Source organism: Triplophysa rosa, linkage group LG18 (genome assembly GCF_024868665.1).
Source record: "Triplophysa rosa linkage group LG18, Trosa_1v2, whole genome shotgun sequence".
NCBI lineage: Eukaryota > Metazoa > Chordata > Actinopteri > Cypriniformes > Nemacheilidae > Triplophysa > Triplophysa rosa.
The window spans coordinates 633,718-659,142 of NC_079907.1; the positions used below are offsets into that span (position 1 = coordinate 633,718).

Here is a 25,425-nt window from a genome sequence, read left to right on the forward strand (position 1 = left end):
ATCACGTCTACAGGTAACTATTGTAACATGAAAAGCATCATGTCTTGTGTGTTGTAAAACGTGTGCTTGTGTTTGATTGACAGCTGCTAGTGGAGTATGGGTACAACTGCCAGCGCTGCTCCCCAGCCCACGCTGCATGAGAGTTTCCACGGCAACGGGATGACGGACAGCAGGCGGTCGCAGAGCAGCGCCTCCTTCCAGACGCTCAGCATCCACAATAACAAGGCCAAATCCATCATCACTAATAAAGTGGCACCCGTGGTCATCACGTACGTCCGCCCGCCTCACAGTTTGACATACGTGTCGTGTTGAGCTCTTCACCACATCAGCTGTGTGTGTGTGTGTTCAGGTATAACTGTAGACAGGAGTTTCAGATCCATGATGATGTTCTCCGAACAAACTATAAAGTTGGGAGGATTTCAGACAACATGCCTGAGCACTATCTGGTCCAGGTGAGCCCGCTTCTTTATATCAGAATCATGTGCTTTATAGTCATGAAAAAAAAAGTTTTGTTTCTTTTTTAATAGACTCTTCTTTAATTTTTGTTACTTTAGAATATCTTAAAGAGTAAATATATATAGTCAATAGATTTTTAAGGTCCTACTTTGGTTTATGGAGCGTCCAACAACAAGTTGATGTACATACACGGTGTAAAAACACTTTTTTTATAATATGCAGTTATTATTACCTTCATTTCATTCATCCGTCTAATCCCCTCCTTTCTGTCAGCCTACTCTGATCTGATTGGTCAGATGGTCTAGTCTGCTGTGATTGGTCTACCGCGTACAGCATTGCAAATGGAACGTAGGTGGGAATTAACACGGAGTGACGCAAATCTGACCCGGAACTGAAATTAGGACGACAGACGACTCGTTCGCGTGATCCAGAGTCGACTCCTTTTTTCCCCAAGCCAATAACTTTGTGATTCGTTCGCTTTCGGCTTCACAACTCGGCAGACTTCTGACATTCACACACAGCAACATTACACACCGCATGAAATGCAACTTTTAGGACATTGTAATATTTACTCTTTAACATGAGATTAATCAAATCATCACAAGTATTATGATAATAATTCATATAAATAATAATCAAGGTTTTACTATTGAAACAAAACATAAAAAATACATTTAAAATGAATCAGTAACATTTTCATTTGTGTAAAACATGATAAAGATGTTTACCGTGCAGTACCGCGGTCATTCTGTGTCTGTATTTGAGGGTAAATTAGTGGTGGGGTTTTGAAATGTGTCTCAGCGTGTCTCTCACAAACAGAGCGAGGCGAGTGTGGGGGTCTCTTTACTGCTCCAGACATCTTCACACCTCTCATTGAAGGCTTTGAAACGTCTCCGCCTCCAGTTGGCCAATGAGAATGCTTGCTCGTTCACTTCATTTGCTCGTTACTTTCTGTTTGCTGACGAGTCGATGATGAGTTTCGCTGGAAATCAGCCTCACGTGTTCATACAGCAGTCAATTCATCACACGCTGGGTTATTGTGTGTTCGTGTGTTTTTGTTCTTTCTGGAGCATCTCATTATTCTGCGTTCTTTTAGAGACTTGCTACTAAGAAAAATGAAACCGTTCTCGTGTATGCTGGACATCTGTTGATCGTTTGTCTGTTTTTGAAAACCCGTGAATGCTTTCTCTCTCTCTCAGGGTTCCTACTTCATGGTCCAAGACGTGTACGGCAAAGCGGATGTTCTCAACACCACCGGCTCGTACGGAGCGCCCAACTTCAGGCAGAGCAAAGGCAGCCATCCGCTGTACGGCATGGGCCAGCCGAGTCTGAATGGTTTCAAACAGGTCCTGCAGAGACTGCAGGGTCAAGGTCATCAGGTCAGAGGCCGTGAATATCTTGGTTTTCCTCCGTCATGTGAAAGTGATGTGTAAATAAATGCGCTGATAAGACGTTTGTCCTGTAATTTGTTAAACAGGGTCTCATGCTGATATTCATTCCGATGTTGATTCACTCGATTGTTCGTCTAAATGTGTTTTACACTCGCGGTGTCGAGTAAACAGATGCTGTCAATAAAACCTCATTGGTTTGTTCAAACGGAAAGCTGTCTTGAATAACCATGACGGTTTAAGTGTAATGTAACTAACCGAAGCAATTATTACCCGCTTTTATTTGTGGAGATGCACTCTTTACCGTCTCTCTCTCTGGCTCCGTGAAGGAGGTGATTTTCTTCTGTTTACGTGAGGAGCCCGTGGTGTTCCTGCGTTTGGATGGAGACTTTATCCCATATACCCCCAGGAGGAAAGAAAACCTTCATGAGAATCTGCACGAGCTGGAGCGAGACGTCTCCTCTGAGAGTCTGGAGCTCATCATCAGAAAAGAGGTGTCAACATCACCACAATATGAAAGAAATATGTTTTTAAGGGAGCATTACTAGACTGACTCCTGTATTCAATAATGTGGATTATTCGGAGAATTAATTTGCATAATATTGTTACTGTGGACGATTTAAAACACAGGGAATAGTCCTGGAAAACATGTTAGCAATGAATTATTATTAACTTAATATAAAGATGATAGATATTATTCCCCAGACTTCATTTATATTTTTATCTGTAAATGGTGCAGATGCATATCCACTTCAGTGGATCAATCTGAATATTTAATTAAATATAAAGCACTGTTTATTTGTTGATCAATCTAAATGTTCATTTAGTTTCATAAACGCACAAGATGATTTTCTTACATTTTTTATTAAAATCACTTGATGTTTAAAAAGTCACTAATATATCATAAAGAACAAGAATAACATTTAAATGAAAGAGTAAATACTGAAAGTCAATATTGTAATAATACTGTACATGGAAAGAAAAGCCGCATGATAAATGATACCGTCACATGCCTAATGTTCGTGATTCAACACTGTTTGAAAATAAAACACGTAAGGAAAATATGCAAGTTATTCCACACTGAATGTATAAAATGCAAAAATGCAATTTTTAAGGTTTTGGCACATTCTGTTATTCTAAGACATGATTTATGTGCTTTCAGCTTCATGACTTTGCCAAACTGAATGAAAGCGTGTTCTACGTCTATAATGACATTGAGCACTTTAAAGGAGAACCTCAGAAGATCTCCATAACCTGTGAGGAGGACATCCACGTGACAGAGGAGGTGTATAAAAGACCACGCTTTACCATGCCCATGTACAGGTACACAAACACACTCATGATCCAAGGCCAGTAAACTCATTTGTGTGACGCTTGTATTCAAGCTGAAGAACAGATAATAACCGCAGTCATCTGTTGGCAGGTATTACCGGATGCCTCTTCCAGTGGAGGGAGCGCCTCTGGAGGACGTCTTTGATGTGTTTGTGAACATTCTCAGGGTAAGAAGGATTAAACCGTGTTTTGACTGTGTAAATGTGCTAAGGGCTCTGTTCAGCATCAAGGGACCTTACTTTCACTTTATCAGGCGGTTAAAACGGCTTCATGGGTATTCTTTCAAAATATAGAGTTTAAGGGATAGATCACCAAAAAATGAAGATTCTGTCATGGGCAATTGCGTGAAAATGTCAACCTTACCATGAAAAAAATCACGTTTTTACCAAAGGTTTTTACTCTACTAATAGCACAGATGTCAACATTTGGTTGTTTTAATACCCATGTGAGGTCTCTCCTCAAGTTTTTAAAGCGTTTGTTTTGTCACATCTATAACGGTCCACATTCCTCATAAATGGGTACTATTTTATGTTCTATAAAGAGTCATCTCTTCTCCATTTGTTGGGTATTACTGCTTCTGGTTTGTGCATTTGAATTCACAGAAATCCTTCAAAGTTTGTCGTCTCCCAAAAGCTGTCCTTTTTTTGTCACATCCATAACACATGTTTATTTCCCTTTTTTAAAATAGAAAACTTGTGCATAGACTGATTTTTTTATGCTTAAACTCTATCAACAAGGGTTTAGTCAAATATAAACCGATGGTTCAGTATATTGGTAACAAATACAATCTCTGAGTGTCACCCTCGTGCCATTCCAAACCTGTATGACTTTCTTTCTTCTGCAGAACGCAAGAAAAGTATTCTCTTGTCATATTTGCCTGAATGTTAGTCTTTCCGTGTTGTGGATTTCTGTAACAGACTTGTTGCTGTCAGTTTAATTGTGAGAATACGTCTGAACTTTGTTTATTAAGCAGAAATGAATAGAGGAGTTTTCTGGAGTCTGTGGAACATCAGGAAGACTCGACTTAAAATCCTCCAGTGAGCCTCTTGTACGCTGTTTGTTTTATGGAGAATGTGTTTTATTTGTGTTGAATGTATGTTGTGTGCGCTGTGATGAATGAGACTTCCTTCGCGTGTCTCATGTTTCCTGTTTCTCTGGTCTGAGAACACAGACTGATGACACATATTTGCAGAGTTGAAAGATTTGAAAGTATAAATGACCCAGTTTAACCACAGATGGAACGTGTCTGTCTGATATGTTTTATCAGAGACACAAATACCGAGTCTGAAATAAACTCAAACGCTTTATTTCACTCTTTATTCTGTATTCTGTGAGTGCATCTTCTCAGTCTGCTTTATAAAAGGAGCTGTATGTCTGTTGTGATCGTGAATCACGTGTGCACGTGTCCACTCACTTTGTGAAGAGTGTGTGCCAACAGAACGATGCACAGGAAGCAGCTTTGTAGAAGAAAGCGAGGTCACTTCCTGTCTTTCTCTAAGGCTCATGATGCGTCCCAGTTTGCCCACTTATGCTATACGCTAACAGTATAACTGATTTTGCAATGGGAAAGTACATCTAAGTGTGTAGCCAAAGAGTATTGTGACACACTGACGTGTAACACGAGCGAACGTTATTGTGCAGATTCACATTGTGATTAACAATCGCAGTGTTATTTTTTCCTCACGTACCATACAACTCTCAAACCTGAATAAAAACAGTAGCTTTCTGTAGCCCTTACCAAGATGGCCGCCGAGTGGCCTGAAATGCTTCCAAAAGCTAATGCACTCAGATCTCTCTCTGTTTCTTTAAGGAGAACCCGTGTCTGTCATTGAGACGTGATGCGTCCCAGCCGCTGCCCGCGCTGTTGTTCAGCTGTCAGGTGGGCGTGGGCCGTACAAACCTGGGCATGATCCTCGGCTCGCTGGTGATGATGCACCTCACACAAGCATCTCAAGAGACGAGCTCACCGTAAGAGATCAAACACACTCACACCATATAACCATTCGAGAAAGACTCTTGATCAACAACATTTGTGTGTTTCATGTGTTCATAGAGCTGAAGATGATGTACCAGACAAACCTAAAATGGACTTCCAGGTCATTCAGACGCTCATCAGTAAGCTGCCCAAAGGTCAAGAGGTCATGGAGGAGGTTCGTGTTTCTCGTGAAGTTTGTTCTGCTTATTCTGTCCCATTTAGAAAAACCCTGTCTGACCAACATGTGATGTGACTAATCATTTTTTTTACTTTGCATGTGAGATTTTGGTTTTACTTGAAATGCTTAAAGGGACAGTTCACCCAAAGATGGAAATTCTGTCTTCATTTCCTCACCCACAGATTATTTGAAACCTGTACAAATGTCTTTGTTCTGCTAAACACAAAGGAAGATATTTAGAAGAATGTCCATAACCAAACAGATCTCACCCCCCATTGACTCCCATAGGATTTATTTTCCCTACTATGGCAGTAAATGGGGGATGAGATTTGTTTGGTTACTGACATTCTTCCAAATATTTTCCTTTGAGTTCAGCAGAACACATACATTTGTACAGGTTTCAAAGTTAGAGTTAATGAAGACAGAATTTTCTTTTTTGGGTGAACTGTCCCTTTAAGAGAGAAAGTTGCGAAAAACACAATGTTTGTGTAGTTTTTGTGATTTAATTTCTGTCAGTCTAATATAATTTTTTTTCATTATAAGTTGGAATTTTTATACCGGGATTTTTCAGATTCTTATCTTTATAAAATAGCAATTCTAACTGAAATGGACATTATAATTTTGTAAACAAAGCAGAACTATGTATTATTCTCATGGATGCTTTGTCAAAGGAATAGTTCATCCAGAAAAATTCATCGTAGTAATTAAAATGTCTACGGTCAAGTCAATGGGCACCATTTTTTGGGTGAACTGTTCCTTTAACATGATGCTAAATATCTCAGGTGAAAGTGACTTGAAGCCGTTGACAGTGAAGCTGTTATCTTGAACTGGATGTATATTGTGGACGTCTAGCCTGTGTTGAGATTGTGTTCACGTGGAGAGGTCTGTGTGTGTATTTGGTGGTGTTCTGGTGTGTTTCAGGTCGATCGGGCCATTGATTTGTGCTCTGAAATGCACGACATCAGAGAGGCCATATATGAGAACAAACGCAAGCTGGAGGGAATCGGTGAAGATTATCAGATCCAGGTGAGGACCTGCATTCGCACGGCTGTTAAACATGATGCTGTGGTGTGCCGTCAGTATGTTCACCTGCCTCATGAGAGCGAGAGTTGTGTAAGGATCATCCAGTGGATTCCTCTGCTGTGACCTTTGACCTGTGTCATGTGTCTTGCTCTTCTGGTTTCTGCAGCTGACGGATTATTCATGTAGCGTTTGTGTGTTTCAGGGAAGCAGTACTAAAAACTACTTCCTCCAGAGAACACTGCAGAGCCTGGAGCGATATTTCTACCTGATCGTCTTCAACGCTTACCTGCATGAACAGGTGTGAGACGGCTTAATGTCGGACATTTTACAAAGCATACAGACTTGTGTTCATCAGCTGTATGTGTTCTGTCTGGTTTAGTATCCGCTGGCGTTCGCGCGTAGTTTCAGCCGATGGATGTGCACTCACTCCTGGATTTACCGCCTCCTGTCCTGCATGAACCAATCAGAGCTCAGAGCCACAGCCGATCTCGTCACGAGAGGAGCCCGAGTTCTGGTGAGCGATGTCAGCGCCACTCATATTTCATCTGCAAATGTTTTTATTTATTTGATCTCTGGTGTGTTCGGATGAATCATTTTTATTGTGCAAATAATATATTCAATTCAGTCAAATGTTGAGTCGCATTTCACAGAACTGATGTGTATCACTTAGCAACAGTAACTAAGGATGGCGTGATATGTCAGCAGATGAATTGTGCGAGCGTGACACAATGTTGCAGGCGGTGTAAATGTTTCTCTGATGGCCTTGGAGACGTTCTGTGCTACTGCATGGATCGAAATGCGGAAGTTAAATGGCTTATCGAGCACTTTCAACCAACACGAAGAAAATATCAGTGTTGTTTCTCATGAAAGAAAGATGAGAAGAATGAGTTAAAGGGTTCGAGTGCAGGTCAGATAAAGTGTAAATGAACTTAAAACACATAAACTCATTTACTTACATGTTTTTAACCAGTGTTCCAAAATGCACATAAAAATAAATGGAAACATGGCTACTGTAAATAAGCTTCGCTTTAGTTTTTCCATGTTGTGGAAAGTGCTGGACGTCTCGAGTCCTTCACAGATGGATGTTTGTTTTGTATTTCTAGGTGGCGAATGAAAATGTAGCACCTGATGTTCTGAGCACCATTAAAGAAATGAAAGTGGCTAACTTCCGCCGAGTGCCCAAGATGTGGATCTACGGCATGGCACAGCCCACGTCTGAGGTACGGTTGTTGACGGTTACAGATGAGACTCTTTTAAGTGCTCCTCTGGTGACACTTCAGATGCTTTTTGAAGATCTCGTGCTGTTTAATGTTCAGTCACATTCCTCGTGTCGCTGTGCGTCTGTCCTCCGTCAGGCGACGGGAGCCGTTCTGGCGTATCTGACGGATGAGAAGAGGAAGCACAGCAGTGTGCTGTGGGTGAATTTACAGGACGAGCTGGTGCTGGAGGCAAACGGACAGATCTTTTGTCCGAGAGAGCCCAGCCGTGTGGATCAGCACATACGTGTGCTTCCCTCGCAGGCGCACCAGATGGAGGTCAGGACTCACACACTGATATGGTCTGTAACCGCAACAGACTCTCCTGTTGCGAGGTGTAAAGTGTCATCTATATTTCAGAGTCTTGAGGATGGTTTTCGAAAGCATCCAGACGTGGTGTGTCTTAAGAAAGTGAACTTGTGTGTGTGTGTGGTGTAGAGATTGGAGACGGCTCTGAAAGAAGAACTGGTGGGGAATCAGAAGTGGCTGGAAGTGACTCTGGAGCAGGAGAAGCAGATGAAGATGTTTAAGAGTTGCGTGACGGTGCAGGAGATCTTTCATCTTCACATGAGTTCACATCAGGGTCTGCAGTACAGACGGATTCCTCTGCCAGACTGCTCTGCTCCCACTGAAGAGGTCAATACACACACACACACGCGTCTCGCGTCTCCACACGCAGGAGCAGTTTTAACTGGTCCAGTTAACAGCTCAACAGCTTTTGCTAATGTACACCATTAGAGTTTCTGTTGCACGAGACAGACATGTGCATGTGTATTAGACGAAATGTCTAATGATACGATGCATGGATGCCACATGTAAAATATCGATATGCGGTACCTTTATTTTGACACGCTCCACATCCTCATTCCTCACGTAACGTCCGGCTAAGTGGGTTTTTTTTTAGTTTGTTGTAGCAAATTTGGGACAGAGAGTGTGCAACTTTCAAAGAGTAATTAAATGTTTGCTTGATATATTTTGTGCATTATTAAAAATGTAACTGCTTGGGTAAACGAGGCAAGTAATATCAAGATATCGGTTAATTAATCGAATCATAATCGTATCGCAGAGATTTCCAAGGTGTGTCGCCGACGGAGAAAATCGATATAATATCTTATCGTGACCAGAGCCGTTGAGAGAGAGAGTCGCGACAAAGGAAGTTCAAAATTTTCACATGTCATGTGATTCATGGAGCCTTCAGAGAGCTCCAGGAAGTTATGTTTTCTCTTTAAATGCTTTATTTCTTTCATTTTTTCTTCATTACATGACTTGCGTCTTTAAATGGGTTAAAAGTTGACCACAGTCACGGTCTGTTTAGCTGCAGCTCAATGCGTTTCGAGTCACTTCAGAGTTGACGCAACTCTCTCTCTCAATGGCTCTGATCGTGATAAACTGTCTGTTTTACACCTGTATACAGTAGTGGCTAAAAGTGACTAAACAAAACCCAGTGACAAACATAAAGAGTGACTAATAATAATAATAATAATAAACTATTACAAAAAAATTAAATCACAAAATATGGAGATACGAGGATTCAGAAGGACAACAGCGATATATGAAGACGCATAATTTCTTAAGATCACTATGAATATAAATGTTTGATGACAAACCCTACGGAATGATTTTTGGAAGTTTTCATGTATTTTCATCTTTTTTCTGTTTTGTATCATTTTCTTATTTCTATATCATTTGTTCTTTCTTACTGTTTTGTACGTCTTCTTTGTAACCACGTAAACTGTTCAACCTCTATATTAATAACATTAATTTGAACATTAGTGCACATTTATTTTATCTGCATGTGTATACAAACACACAACACACGCTCTAAAAAGTTTTTTTATTTGAAAAGCGTGTGTGTTGTTCAGACGGATTGAGTTTATTTCTGGTGTGATGAAGAACGGAGCTGCCGCGTCCTCTAGTGTTCATGTGTGTAACTGCAGATCTAAAAACTACAGCACCCCAAAAATCCTCTGTCAAGTTCCTGTAAACACAATGAAAGTGTTGAAGCGGTCCATCAGTCATGTGATCATGTGATCGCTCTTTTAAAACAGACAAACAGGATGTCAGCGTGTTTCTGTTATGAAAAGAAAGGCTCATGGATAATCGGTGAATTGTTTAGGAGTGCAGTTCTGTTCTGATCCTTTATCCTAAATGTGTGCTCTCACTGAGCATGTGTGTGTGAGTGTGTGTGTGTGTGTGTGTGTGCGTACGTGTGTGTGTGTGTGTGTGTGTGTGTGTGTGTGTGTGTGTGTGTGTGTGTGTGTGTGTGTGTGTGTGTGTGCGTGTGCGTGCGCATCCGTGTGTGTGTGTGTGTCTCTATGTCTATGTGTGTTAGTACGTGTGCATATTGTGTGTGTGGAGTGTTTTGTATGTGGGTATGTCTGTCTTCTGTGTTTTAAACCTTTTCTTGTTTTTGCAGGTACAACTTTAATTATTTTGCTTATAGTCAATGTGTCTCATGTACAGCTGCTTTGTAACAATGAAAATTGTAAAAGCGCTATATAAATAAAGTTGAGTTGAGTTGATTAAACCTCGTCTTTTATCTTTTTATCTTTATAAGTTTTTGAGAGCGACAGTGTTGTGTGACAGCATGTGAGTCAGCATTTGAACAGTTTTACATGTGTTCAGGGTTTTGACAGATTGCTGGAGGGCATGAAGTCTTGTCTGGCTGAAGATTCTCTCTCTGCGTTTGTGTTTAACTGTGGGAACGGTAAAGGCCGGACGACCACGGCCATGGTCATCGCTGCTCTGACTCTCTGGCATTTCAACGTACGTAATACAGAATGTGTTGTGTTTATTTGATCATCTCTCTGGAATACTTGTGCGTGAACCCTGTGAGGATCACAATTGTTAGTCGATTTGCTTTTACACAGTGTCGGCAAAATATGCTTTTGTGTCTTTGTACAATCCAGAAAAGCACATTAGCAGCACACGGCACTGTTCAGTAACTGTGAGTTGTTGTGTTTTGTTCGCAGGGTTTTCCGGAATGTGCTGAGGATGAGATCGTGAGTGTTCCTGATGCCAAATACACAAAGGGCGAGTTTGAGGTGACACCACTTGTGTTTAAACTGTTGTGTTTCTAATCTAAATCTGTTCATGACTCTAATACCCATAAGACACGAGGTAGTAATCCTGTTCGTCCGTGTTTGTTTCTCTGGGCATCTGAACATATAGAAGTTATTTGAAGTTTCTCTCATGATTTCCAGCAGCTGGGCTTTTCCCTAATGTTGTTTCCACACGTCTTCAGAAAGGTCATTAGTGGTTTCTCTTCTGTGCCCACTTCAGATTTTGGAGAATGTTTGAAACAGAGAACAAGTCATGTTCTGTCATCCTCTGTATCTCTTCCCAGAATTCCACGTGTTGGCTTGTTTAATCTGTCAGCTGTGGTTTTACTGGTTCCACTAAGGTTTTTGACTTTTGTTCTGGAGAAAAGTTTGTTCATTGAATGACCGTTAAAGTGTGTTCCTGTTTTTCGCCCTGGATTCACACACATGACAGCTGTAGCTCAGACACACAGACAGTGCACCGCTCCAGTGACCTGAACTATGGGTTTATGGAAACACTGAGCTGTTTAATACATACACGTGATCTCAAAACCAACCACCTCCAGCAGGGTCACTGTAAAACTCCAAATGACACCAGTAGCCAATCAAATGAACGAGCAGAACTGTTATGTGAAGCACACATGTCCTATCAAAGTAATGGTCGGAGCTGGGGGATGTACATAAAACTAGATTTTTATCTCAATGACAGATTTTGATGATTTAAGGTGTTCGTTCAAAAAGACAGTGACTACTTTTTATGAAATGAACATGCTGTTTGCTGTGCTGAAAGTGATTCATGTGTCATGTTTGTGTTCTTGCAGATCAGGCTGTTTTGTTTAGTGTCTGTTTTCTGAAAAGCACGTCCATCCCCTTGTAACAGCTTATCAATTCGTTTTGAGAATGAATTCATCATTCACTCCTGTTTCTCCTTCCACACGTTGCATGTTTTGAGCTGTTCATGAGAAGAAACTGCTTACTCTTTGGCGTCTTCGACACATTCATCTGAATTTTAAAAGGGATGCACGATAAATGATCGGTTATCGCTATCAGCCAAAAAATGCATATCGGTGCATCGCGAATTTTTAACAATATTCATGATATTCTTTTGCATTTAGCACAACTATCTGGATGATGAATATTGAATACATCGCTCTAGTAATGATGTGTGTGTGTTCAGGTGGTGATGAAGCTGGTGAGGTTGCTCCCGGACGGTCACAGGATGAAGAGGGAGGTGGACATGGCATTAGACTCCGTCAGTGAGACCATGACCCCGCTCCACTATCACCTGAGAGAAATCATCATCTCTACCTACAGACAGGTAGAGGGCGCTCTTTCACCTCACACACAGATGAGATGATTGTGTGTAGTCTCAACCTCTGCTGACATGTCCATGAACTCCACACGGTCTGTTTGATGCACACGTCATGCTGACTAAAGTCGCCAGCTCTGATCTGATTGGCCGTTGATGGATTTGTTGTAGTTTGTAGGTCGTTGGTATTGAAATGGTCAAAATATCACAGATGTCCATATCACAATGGTTTGCGCTAACTGAAAGATGTCAAAACGTGATGTGACACATGAGTGCATGCGTGTGCTCTGACGTGTGGCAGATGATCAACCATCAGCAAGAGAATGCATGGTGGGTGTATTATTTTCAGTTCAATGTAATTCAAATGATCGCCTTTTGCAACTAGTAGTTAATGGCATAAAATCTTTGAAGATATGCAGTTTGGTTAGTAATAAACAAAATATGCTACAAATTCACCTACATATGAATCTATTAACAAAACTAATATTAAAAACAATAACGTACTGATGGGTTGATTGAACACAATAGTTTAAAGGGATTTACTCGAGAAAAAAGTGTTTTGATTTGTTTAATATTTGTGTAATCCATCCATGCATTTGTGTTTTGTATAGTTTCATGGGTTTTTGTTCAGACGTGGTAGTTTATGCGTGCGTGTTTGAATCAGTCTCCGGTGTTCTTGTACCGTCTTCAAGTCGTCTGTAGATGGCAGCATCTCTTCCCATGAGAGACGCATGAATCAAAGTCTGTCACTTGGATCGCACGCAAATCTGCTGACCTTTTCCATTTCTATACAAGTACGAAAGTCAAGAGCCGTCTTGATTTTATTAGAAGGATTCTGGGACAAGCGCTACTGCCGTGGCCTTCAGAGAGCATGTCGTTTTCCACACGCATTAAAATGTGCAGTGGTCCGTGAAGCCCTAATGACTGACAGACGTGTTCTGGTGTCGTGCCCTGTTGTGTTTGTGCACAGTTGTGTGTGTGATTGTGTTTGTAGGTCACAGAGCGAGCGCTCTTATGTAAATGTCGGAGAGGCCGGTCTCCTGTGACTCACAAATCAATGCAGGTTTGTGCAGCGAGAGGCGCTCGGCCCCGTCTCCGTCTGCTATCAATGGATCACATTGTTCCTCTGAGTGGTTACAGTAACACAACTGCAGCTCGGGTTCCTGAAGCGGTCCGCATCCTTCTGAGAGCCGGAGGGATTGGCTTTTTCCCGAGTGGAAACCCATTTCCCTGCCAAACGCTAATCCCTCTGGCGTGCTGCTCGCTTTCCTCCTCGTGTCTTTACTCTCTTACTGCTTTAGATAGCTGACACATAAATCCCTGCGGCACACAAGCCCCAGTTTATGAAGCACGGGCGTCCGTTGGGAAAACGTTTAGGTGGTTAAAGAGATCTGTCATTTCTGTAGGGAAATCCCACCTGAAAGTCCTGAAATGCTGTTTGAGTCATCTCTAGATTTCTGTGGCACTTGATCAGTAGTTCCCCTTCTTGAAAACACTGTACTTTTATATACAGTATGTTGTGCGTAAACAGATGCCTAGAAAATGAAGGGACCACTTCAATTTTGAATGCATTGTGTCCAGTCCAGTACGTGTTGAATTCCAACAGAAACAAACCTCAGAAATGAAATAGTCACCCAACGGCAATGAGAAAGACTGAGAGAATGCAAAGACACGTGGAAAATCAGACTCATTCCATCATATATTTGCCTTTAAAATAATATTGTGTTGTTTAAACATGAATAGGAAGTGTTTTTTTTAACAGTTTGTCCTGTTTAAATTTTCCTGCAAATAAAAAAGCAATATTTTCATTTGGAATTGGCAAGAGATGTTGTCAATAGTTCACAGAAGGAAACAAAAATGAAATGGTAAATTCAGAGAAACTGTAAATTGTGAGTGCTCTCTTCATTTTTTTCTCTTCTGTATATATTTACTCTATGACAATTGTTATTGATAGTACTTGAGGGACTGTTTGCATTAAAACGACGTAACAAACATGGAAAGGGTTTGTGAAACATACTGATAATGTTGATTTCACAAATTCCCATTTTTGTAGTTTACACAGAGACAATGACTACATTGTTTTCAAAACTTTACTTTTTAAGGCCCTCAACACGCAGCCGTCGAGTCAATAAGTGACCTAAAAAGTTTTCAGTTTTGAGTTGAAAATGGCTGAGGTTTTCTGATTTTTTTCTCTCCCTCAGATAAAGAATGACCACTTTTTCATTTTTCTTTCATCGTGGTGAAAGTGGTAGAGCAAGAGAGGAATTTTTAAGTTATTGGTTTTGCTTGTGTGTATGTATATATACAGCCAAAGAAAAAATGGCGAGACTATTTCAAAATTATTTTCAGTTTTTCTGAATGTACTATTTCTAGGTAAGTGTTTAGGTAAAATTATCATTTTTGTTTTATTCTGTGAACTACCAACAATATTTCTACCAAATTTAAAATAAAAATCTTGTTTCTATTTGCATTTATTTGCAGAAAATGAAAACTGGAGAAACAGGTGAAATTAACAGAGAAGATGCTTTGTGTTTTTCAGACGTCAAATACGGCAAAGAAAACCAGTTCACATTCACTTTCAAGCAAAACAACAGTCATATTTCTATTTAGAAAAAGTTAAAAATTATTTTTTATGTGATAATCTGGATTCTGATCTCAGTTGTCACGTGTCTTGTCATGCTGTCCGTCTGCTGGATGACTTTATGTCACTCCTGAGGTTTGATTTTATTGAAATTCAGCAAACACTGGACTGAAATGAGCACAATACATCTAGAGATGATGAAATGAACATTTTTAAATGGTCTCTATTTTTTCTGTGGCAGAATATATTTGATCCCAAAGCCCTTATGATTCCAGGCGTCTCCTCGGGTTGCTGTTATAGATGTTGATCTTCTCCTAAGATACTTCTTTGATCTCATCTTCTGGACACGTTCATGTGCATCCTAGATTACACCGTCTCCATGACAACATCACCCCACTGCTGACATTAGCAGCCGGTTGACCCGTTTCTGATCAGTCTTGACATGTATGTTGCAGATGTGTAAATGACTTGATCAAATAATGGTGATTTCAGAGCACCGCTGAATGTCTCATCTTGAGCTTTTCAGAGAGTCGACTTTGATTCTTCTCTATAATAACAGGTCAGCGTGTGTCAGGTCGATCTGAAGCACATGACATTTACACACTTGACAGAAGCACCTTCTCCTTCTCACCGAATCATTACTGCCGGTCTGATAATCAGTTCTTATCAAAGTCTTTGTGTCTGTGCGTATGGCTGCAGTTTGATTCTAGTTTCAGACTGCCGTCCGGCGTCGGAGCCAAATCATAGTTAACAGCCAATGAAATATTCCAGTAAAAGTGCAGGAGATGTAAATCAGGCCATGTGTGCATGAAGAAAGGCCCTCATGGTTTGGACGGCGGTGTGGAAAAATGTCTCCAGAAAGAAGAGAATGCTGAGAGTGGGTTTTGAGAAAAGGTAGCAGACGTCACAGAGAGAGGGGGATAGAGAGAGACCACCGCACAAAAACCTCATGATGAAAAACACGCGTGTGCAACTGTAAAAAACACACGTGAGTGTTGCTCTTTCTGTCTCCTTTATGCGCTCACTAAGGTGGTGTTATATTTTAGCCTATAAAGTTATGCATATAGAACCATATTCATGTGTTTTAATTCTAAATCTTTATTTAAATGGCTTTGGCATCACAACAGCCAAATGTGCAGATGTTTAACAAAGCTCATGGCTCTGAAAAGCGAGGTGTGCTGTGATTGGTCAGTTCACCAGTGTGTAGTGATTGGTGGAATACTGCAAGCGTGTGAGGGAAGTGTGACGCCTCTGACCATATTTGGAACATCAGGTTCCTCTTCAATTGTACTGACAGGTACGCCCACCTTACTTGCGTCTACATTTGGGCGGTCTCAGTCAAATCAGACCACCAACTGATGTAGATTTGTGGGGGTGTGGCTACACGAGGTGTTTCAGGCAGGTCTGGGTGAGCATTCGCTTTTACATAGAATGACTCTTTTGTACCCACACTTTCATTTCTGCAGTTTTACACGTCTAATACACGCATGAGCGACTTATAACACACCAAAGACACAGAACAACACGTGTTCGCGCCATATGACCCCTTTAATGTGGAGTTAGCAAAGGAGAGAATGAACAAGACGACATACATGAAGAGTTTGGTTCCAAAATGAGAACTCTGTTTTTGAAATCTTTCCAAAATCATGTTTTTTTATTGTGCATTCCAGTTAATATCAATCAAACTGCAGTTGGTTTGTTTTGATTTAAGTCATAATAACTCAAATAAATACTGCTAACACAATAAAACACAATAAAAACATGAGAACATCATTTTGGAACCAAACTCTTCATACATATACAGTATATATATCTTTTTTTTTTTAGACACAAGACGGACCGTTACTGGTTACAGCCGCTGTCATGTGTATATATTCTGCTGTTATTCCTGAAATCTTTACTCTTCTGTTCTGCTTGTCATTTGTTTTGTGTTAATACTCAATGTGTCAAAGCTGGTCGTGTTTATCAACATCTGGAGAATATTAGACCGAAAGAGTGAACGTGAAAATATAGATGATCTCTGTAGAGACGTTGTGTATAAATCAATGGAATTGACTTTTAGTTATTGCTGTGAGTGCTAATTACACATTTAATTAACAGCACACACACACACACTGATCGACACACATCAGTACACACACGACTGGACTTAATTAATATTGACTGATTGAAGCTCTGGGGTGTCATTTATCAACCTTGCGTACGCACAAAACGAGGCTGTAAACGTACGTACGCCACTTTCCACGCAAGGGTTGTGATCTATTGAAAACAAACTTGACATGAGAGATGAGGCGAAGTGGCGACACAGATGGCGAGTTGGTGAACTCAAATGTGAGAAGTATGAATGCCTCTCACACATTTAAGTTCACCCTATAGCATACGTTAGATCCACGTTGTCACGAAGATTAAATCCAGCAGTGATATTTGCACTTGTCCTGACTCTGAGTGATAATTGTTTCATAAACACCTTCTTGTCAAATCCAACTTAAATCTTAAATCAAAACGTATCTTAATATTTCCTCAGCGCTGTCTCACCATCACATTGTTGACTACGGGACTCTTTCACTGGTGTGAGTGACGCTACTAACACCGGCAGGTAGAATCATCTTAAGCTCGGTTTTCTCTTTTCTACACACATTTGGTGAAATATTTCACTCTTGTTAATGGACTCCAGCACTCAAGCCACGTCTACAAGTTAACCCAAAAAGCATGGATATATTTCTAGAGCATGTGCTGCTTTTAAACCCTTTCCTGTGGCATGTTGTGCGATGGATGTTTGAGTGACAGCGAGGAGTGCGAGGTCCTCTTAAACTAGATTGCAGAACTCGTGTATATAAAACATTTCTAGCGAGAACAACGATCAACGGTGCGCACTTTGATATTATTGTGGACACTGCGCGATCCGGTCCATTGGCTCATATGTCACGTGAATGGAAATATGCATATGTAAATGATGTGTGTGTGCGTGTGATTGTGGCACATCTAAGTTTCTCTCTCAAATTCTGGCTGTCTGTTTGCTTCACGTTTGTATTTGTGGCTGGAGAATGGGAGTGGGGGTGCTCTGGGGTCTGTTAAAGTCATTAAGAAACCTCTCTCTCTCACATCCAGAGAGTCCAGCATCCTCCTCCTCCTCACAGCTGATATACAGGCTATGAATCTTGAGCAGACATTTGCATCCAGCTTCCATCTGCTGTCAGTTCAGTTCAGGAAATGAAGATAACGTTCAACTCCACAACTGTATTTCTGTGATGATTGTTTGTGAACGTGTCTTTCGTGTCCTGACTAGGGCTGTCACGATTATGAAATTCAGCTGACGATTAATTGTCTGAAAAATCATTGCGATTATGACGATTAATGAACCCTTTTTGTTTTCTAAAAAAAACCGTACCAATTGTAAAGAAAAAAGCATCATATAATGTAAAGAAGATGTGACAGAATAAGAATATGTGAAGAACTCAAACAGTATCTGATGAGTAAAAGCCGTGTGGTGTAGTATTTAGTAACACATCTGAATCCAGCTGACGGCGGTCTGATCTTTAATGTTTGTGTAGGAGGAGATTGAACACTTTCAGTCTGAAGTCACATGTCGTCCAGATTCCCATCATTCCTCCTGATCAGATGTCAGTGTGATTTCTTGAGGATCAGCAGTACAACTGATGACATCATTCTGGTATTTTTTGCTCCGGCTGAGCTTCAGTGAGTGAAATGAGGAAAATGTTGTGAAATTGTCATCTTCTGTTCCCCTTCATGTGCCAGATGTGTGTGTGTCTGTGGAATGACTGGAATCTGTTTCCCGCCACGTGCTCCAGTGTTCCCTCTCTTTCTCTCTCTCTGTGTGTGTGTGTGTGTCACATGCTGTTCCTGTGCTGTGTGTGTGCAGTTCATTTTGTTTTTTCTATAGAAGTGTGTATGTGTGTGTACAGTATACGTGTATCTGTATATGCATTTCTTGTGCGCGTGAGTGTGTATGTGCATGTGTTTGTGTACGTCATTGTGTGAAAATGTACGTGTGTGTGTTTGTGAATATGTTTGTGCGTGTGTGTTCGTGCGAGTGTGTGTGCATGTTTGTGGCTATGTTTGTGCATATTTGTGCATGTGTGTGTGTGCGTGTGCTTGTTTGTTTGTGTGTGTGTTTGTTTTTGTATATGTTTGTGTGTGTGTGCCAGTGTGTGCATGCATGCTTGTTTGTTTGTGTATATGTTTGTGTGTGTGTGCATGCATGCTTGTTTGTTTGTGTATATGTTTGTGTGTGTGTGTGTGTGTGTGTGTGTGTGTGTGTGTGTGTGTGTGTGTGTGTGTGTGTGTGTGTGTGTGTGTGTGTGCCTGTGATGCCGCGCATTTGTGCATATGTGTGTGTTCGTTCATCGTGTTGTATATTCCCGTGGGACCTAAACGTGAATATGACAGAATATGGATTGGTAGTTGCGAAATATTTCTCTATAAGCTCGCTGTGTGGTAGTTTTGGGCTGTCAGGAGGAAAGTCTGAGATGTTGTAGAGATGAATATTACAGAACGCGCACGACATATCACGTGTGTTTTCACTGATTTGTTGTGTGCCTCTGTAAATATTCATCCACAACAGCAGCTCACATTGAACGGCAATTCCAACTACTTCCTTCTGAAAAGGATGAGAATAGTCCACACAGCAATACTCAGGATGTGTGATGTCTGATCATTTTCTGGATGTCCTTTGCAATGGTAGTTGATAAACATCGGCTGGGTGTGTGTGCACGTGTTTTGAGGGTAGATTTGTAATATCATGTCTACCAGGCCTTGAGTCCTTTCATGACAGAATGTGTGTGTTGCGCCATGCACGTCTGCTGTGTGTGATGTGTGTGTGCACTGCCGTCTGTCTGTGCTGACTTTATGTGTGTGTCTGTGTTGTGTGTGTGTGTGGTGCGCATGCTTTGATGTCTGTGTGTGTGTGCGCATGCCACTCTGGGATCTGATGTATGATCTCATGTGTGTGTGTGTGTGCCATAGCACGTCTGCTCTGTGTGTAGTGTGTGCTTGCGTGCATGCACGAGTGTCTGTTGTGTGTGTTGTGTGTATCTGTCTCGTGTGTCGTGTATGTGNNNNTCTCAGATGTGTGTGTCTGATCATTTCTTGTGTCTTTGCAATGGAGTTATAAACATCTGCTGGGTGTGTGTGCACGTGTTTGTGTAGACTCTTTATACATGTCTACCAGGCCTTAGTCCTTTCATGATCCAGAATGTGTGTGTGCGCATGCACGTCTGTGTGTGTGTGTGTGTGTGTGTGTGTGTGTGTGCGCGCATGTGTGTCTGTGTGTGTGCGCATGCTTGTGTGTCTGTGTGTGCGTGTGTGTTCGTGTGTGTGTGTGTGTGCGTGTGTGTGCGTGCGTGCGTGCGTGTCTGTGCGCATCTGTGTGTGTGCACGTGTTTGTGTAGACTCTTTATACATGTCTACCAGGCGTTAGTCCTTTCATGATCCAGAATGTGTGTGTGTGTGTGCGCGTGTCTGTCTGTGTGTATGTGTGCGCGTCTGTCTGTATGTGTGCGCATGCACGTCTGTCTGTCTGTCTGTATGTGTGTGCGTCTGTGTGTGATAAAAGCGTCTGCTAAATGACTAAATGTAAATGTATGAGTCTGTGTGTGTGTGTTTTGGCTTCTTTGCTGAAGGAGATGACATTCAAAAATACACCTTTAAATAACTATGTATCCTTTAATGTCATTATGTACAAGTGCGGTGTAGAATGAGATTTTTACTCCTGGTTAAGGGTTTGTGTTCTTAGACATGAAGGAAACGTGTTGGTTGGCTCCGAAATAGCAGACATCATCTTGTAATGGCATTATTTGGACACCAAGACGGTCCGGTTTAAGTTTGATAGTTTTAAAGAGGTTTTCTTGTCAACCTGCTTGCTGGACCAGTTAAACCATCTAAAACTAGCAGAACTAACTAAGGCTGGCTTTTATCTGCAGGACATTTTGTTGACTGGTGACAAAACCCAACACACACATTTCCTCCTGTTCTGATAAACGGACTTTTCTAAAGACTAAAATAGGCCATTCTGCGATTTAATGGCTTGAAACTATACAAATGGCCGATCTTGTCAGTGTCTATATATAAACGTGTTGAAGTCTCTTCTGAATGCATACATTTAAATGAACTAAGAGCGCAACATGCAGCGTTTTCAAATACCATTATTACATGCGGACAAACGCTGTATCTGGTGGCTGTGTATGGAAGTCTTTTGAGGCCACAGTATTCTTTTCCTTTTGTGTTCCATTATTGTTTAAAGGCGGCATAACATGCTATGTCATGCATTCTGACTTCTTTATTCTGTTTAACGTGCTGGCTTCTCATGCTTAACATGGTCAACTTGTCAAAAGACAAGTTGTTTTGTAACAGGGATCCTATTCCTTTTATTGGGCAATTCTCCTGGAAAAGCACGCCAAGGCGAAAGAAAGAGCCCGCCCACACACCAACCAACGAGCGAGAGGAAGGCCCGCTTATCAGGATTGGCTGCGCTGCATCAAGATTGCAGCTTGTTACTCTTGCGATAGTGAGAGAAGTTGAGGTGTGTCTGTTTGTTCACGGCATTTCTGTGATGGATGTTATATAAACGCTGGATATAATGCTGGATTTGGAGATGGTTTGAAACTGACAGATGGAGCGGTCCCACGATAAAGGTGCCGGGCATGAACCGCACGCGGTAAGTCAAACTGAGTCATACGTCTGTGTTTTGTTGGCAAACGGCGCATGCGTGCATAATGTAAAACCATGAAGGGATTAATGCGATGATGTGTTGTGTGCTCGTGCTGTAGTTCCATCCCTCGGTAGTTCCCCCGCCATTTCTTAGTGCCATCTTATTTGACATTAGCATAAGATATTAGCACAAAGCGTCAACCTATTCAATATTGTTTTGGTGACTGTTAAACTAATAAACGTTTGAACTGATATTAAAGTCAGAATTGGGTCATTTTAATAGTTTGTTTTTGTGTTGCTAAATGGCAAATATCTATTTTGGCAAACAGTTGCCTGTTTTTAATCATGTAACATTTCATTAGTAACATTAAAGATTATTTTTGGGGGGATTGGGGTTGGGCGAGGTTGCGTGCAGTCTTCCTTCTTCTTTGTTCTTGGCTGATCACACTGTTTATAAGCTGTTTGTGTTATCTGACATCTGTGACGTCACTGTAACGTGCCGCTGATGTGCCGAAAGAGACCACCGGTGTGACGTGTTTGCAAACAATTCTACAGAAAAACAACAGAGAATTGAGTTCAAGAGTGTGTGTTGAGTTTCAAACATAAACATGTAAATGAGTGGAATATATGGTTTATATCACTTTAATGAAACTAACAGTTTCTCATCTGGACCTTTGTAAACAGTGATGAAATGTCAGTTCCCATGATGCTTTGCCATGCTGTCGTCTCAGATCAGATGTTTGATGTGTACTTTCACAAATACAGCATTTATATTTTAGTTACTGAGTTGTGTGATTTGTGAACGTGTGTGTGATCAGAGAGTGATAAAGTGTCTGTGAAATGACCTTCAGCTCCCTTTTCAATGTGAAATCTTCCCCATGACTCTTCACCTCCAGGGGTCATGCTCACACTTTGACCTCCGGGTTCAAAAATTCTTTGTCACCTTGGAGAAGCGTGTTAGCTCGTAGCGTTTTCTGGGACCACGGCTCAACAGATGTGTTTCTGTGCCGTTACGTTTTATTTGACGAATATGCTTGAAGGAAACGAACAGCGTTGTATTGGTTTTTCTCCTGTGGAATGTGTAAATAGTGCTGTAATGTGGCGTTCCCATGATGCTTTGCTGTATGGTTGAGCAGTGCTGTCGTCTCAGATCTGATGTTTGATTTACGTGTGTTTGGACGGGTCATGTGTTGGGTTCATTCACAAAGATGCCATTTAAAGCACACGTCCCGACAGAAGATGAACAGATTTTTTGCTCTGGCTCCTGCATGACAACAGACGCTACACCATTAACACGCACACAGAGCAGCCGTGGTTTCATGTGTGAGCTGACCCACACAACGCTGCTCATAAATCTGGACAAACATTTGTGTGGATCCGGGTGGTAAAAAGTGCTTTGAGATGTTAAAACCTGTTTGATTAAACTAGACGTTTCCCATCCTGACAAGACATTCCCAAGTCCGGACTGTTAACATGTTCAAGATGATCAAACATCAAGTGTGTCTGTTGTACAGCTTCAGCGCCGAACCAAACTCCTGAAATATAAAGATCATCTCCTCTCTCTCTCAAACATCACATGTGACACACGTCTTCTGATGAAACGTACGGAAGTGCTCGTCAAACACACTGTGTTAAGACTCCCAGCATGTCAGTTTTAGTAACTGCTGGTTATTTTGTGTTGTGTGTGTGTGTGTAATTGGCCTTCTGATGCTCTGCGGTTTCTGTTTGAGCTAGAACAAAATATCACAACTCATTTATTTCCCACAGTCTCATTTAAAAACTCCTTTCATTTCAGCCCCGTGGGATTGAAAAGCAGTTTAATAGTTTACACTTACTGTCAAAGGCCACGTTTACACGATGAAAAACGGAAATGTGTTTCCTTTGCGTTTTTGAAAAGTTTCACGTACACATGACAGCGTTATCAAAACGGTTTACACGGATCCAGAATAACGGATAAAACCGCTGTAGTATGCACACCAGGCCAGTGGATGGCGCTGTTGTTGTGTAAAGAAAGCGGACGTGCCTTGGCACATAAACACATGCACAGTTAAGCCAAAAGTGCTTTTTGATACCGTTGGTGGACGTGTATGTGTGTTTAAAGTCTGGCGAATGTAAATAGTGTGTCTCCGCTGGTCTTACTGGTGCAGCAAATCCACATTTTGATGGGGAAACACACACAGTCCAGCAGCGAGAGCTCACAGTACCGAAACCGCCATATTGTTTTGGCTGTACTCGCGCGTGACGTCATCATTTTCAGAAAGTTCCGTCTTGTAGTTTACATGGAAACGAAAACGACGGCGTTTTCAAAAAGTTGCGTTTTCAGTCCCCTAAAACGCCGTTTCCGTCTAAACGAACAGCTAAAACGCGTACAATTTTTAGCGTTTTTTGTTGAAAACGGTCTCGTGTTTTCGGCCTCTAACATGTGATGAGGTGGAACTGGATGAAGGGGATTTCAAAATGTTTGGTTTTCTCTGGGATTGGAGTAAAACGTCTCTTCAGATCAGGAACGTAAAACAGACTGGAACATGCGATGAAGCTTTTCATGTACTGTACAGTAGTGTGCGCGATAAAACATGTTCTTTGACTTCTGTTGATCGACATTGCTCAGGTATACTCCCTCTGTAGGGAGCTGAAGTGTCTTTAAATGTCTTGACATGCTCGTGACATCTCTGTGTCTTCAGTTCTAGTCATGTGGGAATGTTGACATCATCAGCGTGAGTGGATGACATGATGATTGTGTGTGATGTGTGTTTGACAGGTCAAGAGCTGTAAATGTGAGACGGAGATTCGGGCTTTGACTCTGAAGAGCTTGTTGTATCTGGAGCGATACATGTACCTGATTCTCTTCAACACGTATCTTCACCTGGAGAAGAGAGACTCGTGGCAGCGCTCCTTCAGCGATTGGATGATACAGGTGATGTCACACACACACAAATATAAGAGTCAATGATTTTCTGGGACATTCATGTGTCTTTTATGAAGAGTGTGTTTGTGGTTTGTGACCTGCTTAAGGCTGCGGTCACACTCACGCCTTTTTGCTCCATTGACTTCTATTCATACACATGCTAATGCGCAGAAGCAAAAGCCCGTCCAATGATATTTCACTGTGTAGCAAAAAATCAAGTTTGGTGAACCTGTGAATTCGCATCACGTGAGTGCGTGAGACCAACAGAAGATCAAAACAACACAGCGTACCCTGTCAAGGGTTTTTGCAGCACTGTCCAAAGGACTTTAGCACGCTCAATGATAAGAGTATTCTTTCATGTGGGTTAAATTTAAGAGGGTGATGGACATCGTTCCGATTTATTTGAAATGAGTTTACGCATTAAACAATGTAAAGCAGAGCAGAACATCCCTTTATTCTGAGCTTGCTTTTCTCTTTTTAGCTCCTGAACAGTTTGTTTTGATGCCGTAGTTTGCCTAAGCCTACCACCCCAACCTCATTCAAATAAGTCATTCGTTCTTTATCTGTTAATCGATTGAGATGACGTGCTGTGGCTGATGTTCAAGTCTGGAATTTACTGCCATTCCAAACAAATGACCGTCGCCCCTGCACAGAGTAATGCAGCTTCTCTTGCTTCATGTGTTTCTCTTCAACTGTCATACAGATCACACTGTCACAATCCCAGCGCTCCGCACAAAACACTGCCGTCATTTCACACCGAGACATCTGAACATTACTGATAAACACGTCAGCACAATAGACATGAGCTGTTAGAAAACATGTTTCTTTCTTTCGAACACTAGCAGGAGCATCAGTGTGTGCTTCAGTTCAGCTCTATTCAACAGTTTAGAACACCTGCTGTAAATATATGTGAACAATATACATGATTCACACTTGATACATGATAAATGTGTTTTTCTTTTGTGCTTGTGATGGTTTGGGTCGTCTGAGGTCAAAGGTCAGCTCCAGGCTCTGAGGTCTCTGTATGTTATACAACACATCTAGAACATTCAGAGGTTGTTTAAGGCTTCAGAGGTCAATGTGAGATTGTGTTAATGTTTGTTTGAATTTAGCCGGAAGCATCAGGGTATGATATGATGAACACTGATCAGGATGAGCCTCAGATGACACCGCCCGGATGTTTACTGATGTCACATATTTGACATGCAGCTCTCTCTCTCTCTCTCTCCCTCTCTCTCTCACTCACTCACTCACTCACTCACTCACTCACTCACTCACTCACTCACTCACTCACTCACTCACTCACTCACTCACT

The 25,425-nt window shown here is 41.4% G+C and overlaps 1 protein-coding gene across 5 annotated transcripts in view; it reads left to right on the forward strand.

Annotated features, from left to right (window-relative positions):
* pald1a (phosphatase domain containing paladin 1a) overlaps positions 1–25,425 on the forward strand; it is a 37,659-nt gene that overhangs the window by 8,431 nt on the left and 3,803 nt on the right. For all 5 annotated transcript variants that reach the window (XM_057358887.1, XM_057358888.1, XM_057358885.1 and 2 more), the window contains exons 2-19: positions 84–269; positions 350–452; positions 1,656–1,835; positions 2,174–2,338; positions 3,007–3,167; positions 3,268–3,343; positions 4,987–5,144; positions 5,230–5,326; positions 6,251–6,355; positions 6,555–6,650; positions 6,732–6,866; positions 7,456–7,572; positions 7,708–7,887; positions 8,047–8,244; positions 10,234–10,374; positions 10,581–10,652; positions 11,827–11,967; positions 23,964–24,119. In XM_057358887.1, the coding sequence (XP_057214870.1) occupies positions 97–269; positions 350–452; positions 1,656–1,835; positions 2,174–2,338; positions 3,007–3,167; positions 3,268–3,343; positions 4,987–5,144; positions 5,230–5,326; positions 6,251–6,355; positions 6,555–6,650; positions 6,732–6,866; positions 7,456–7,572; positions 7,708–7,887; positions 8,047–8,244; positions 10,234–10,374; positions 10,581–10,652; positions 11,827–11,967; positions 23,964–24,119 (2,454 nt within the window). In that variant the 5' untranslated portion in view covers positions 84–96. The remainder of the gene's footprint in view (positions 1–83; positions 270–349; positions 453–1,655; positions 1,836–2,173; positions 2,339–3,006; positions 3,168–3,267; positions 3,344–4,986; positions 5,145–5,229; positions 5,327–6,250; positions 6,356–6,554; positions 6,651–6,731; positions 6,867–7,455; positions 7,573–7,707; positions 7,888–8,046; positions 8,245–10,233; positions 10,375–10,580; positions 10,653–11,826; positions 11,968–23,963; positions 24,120–25,425) is intronic.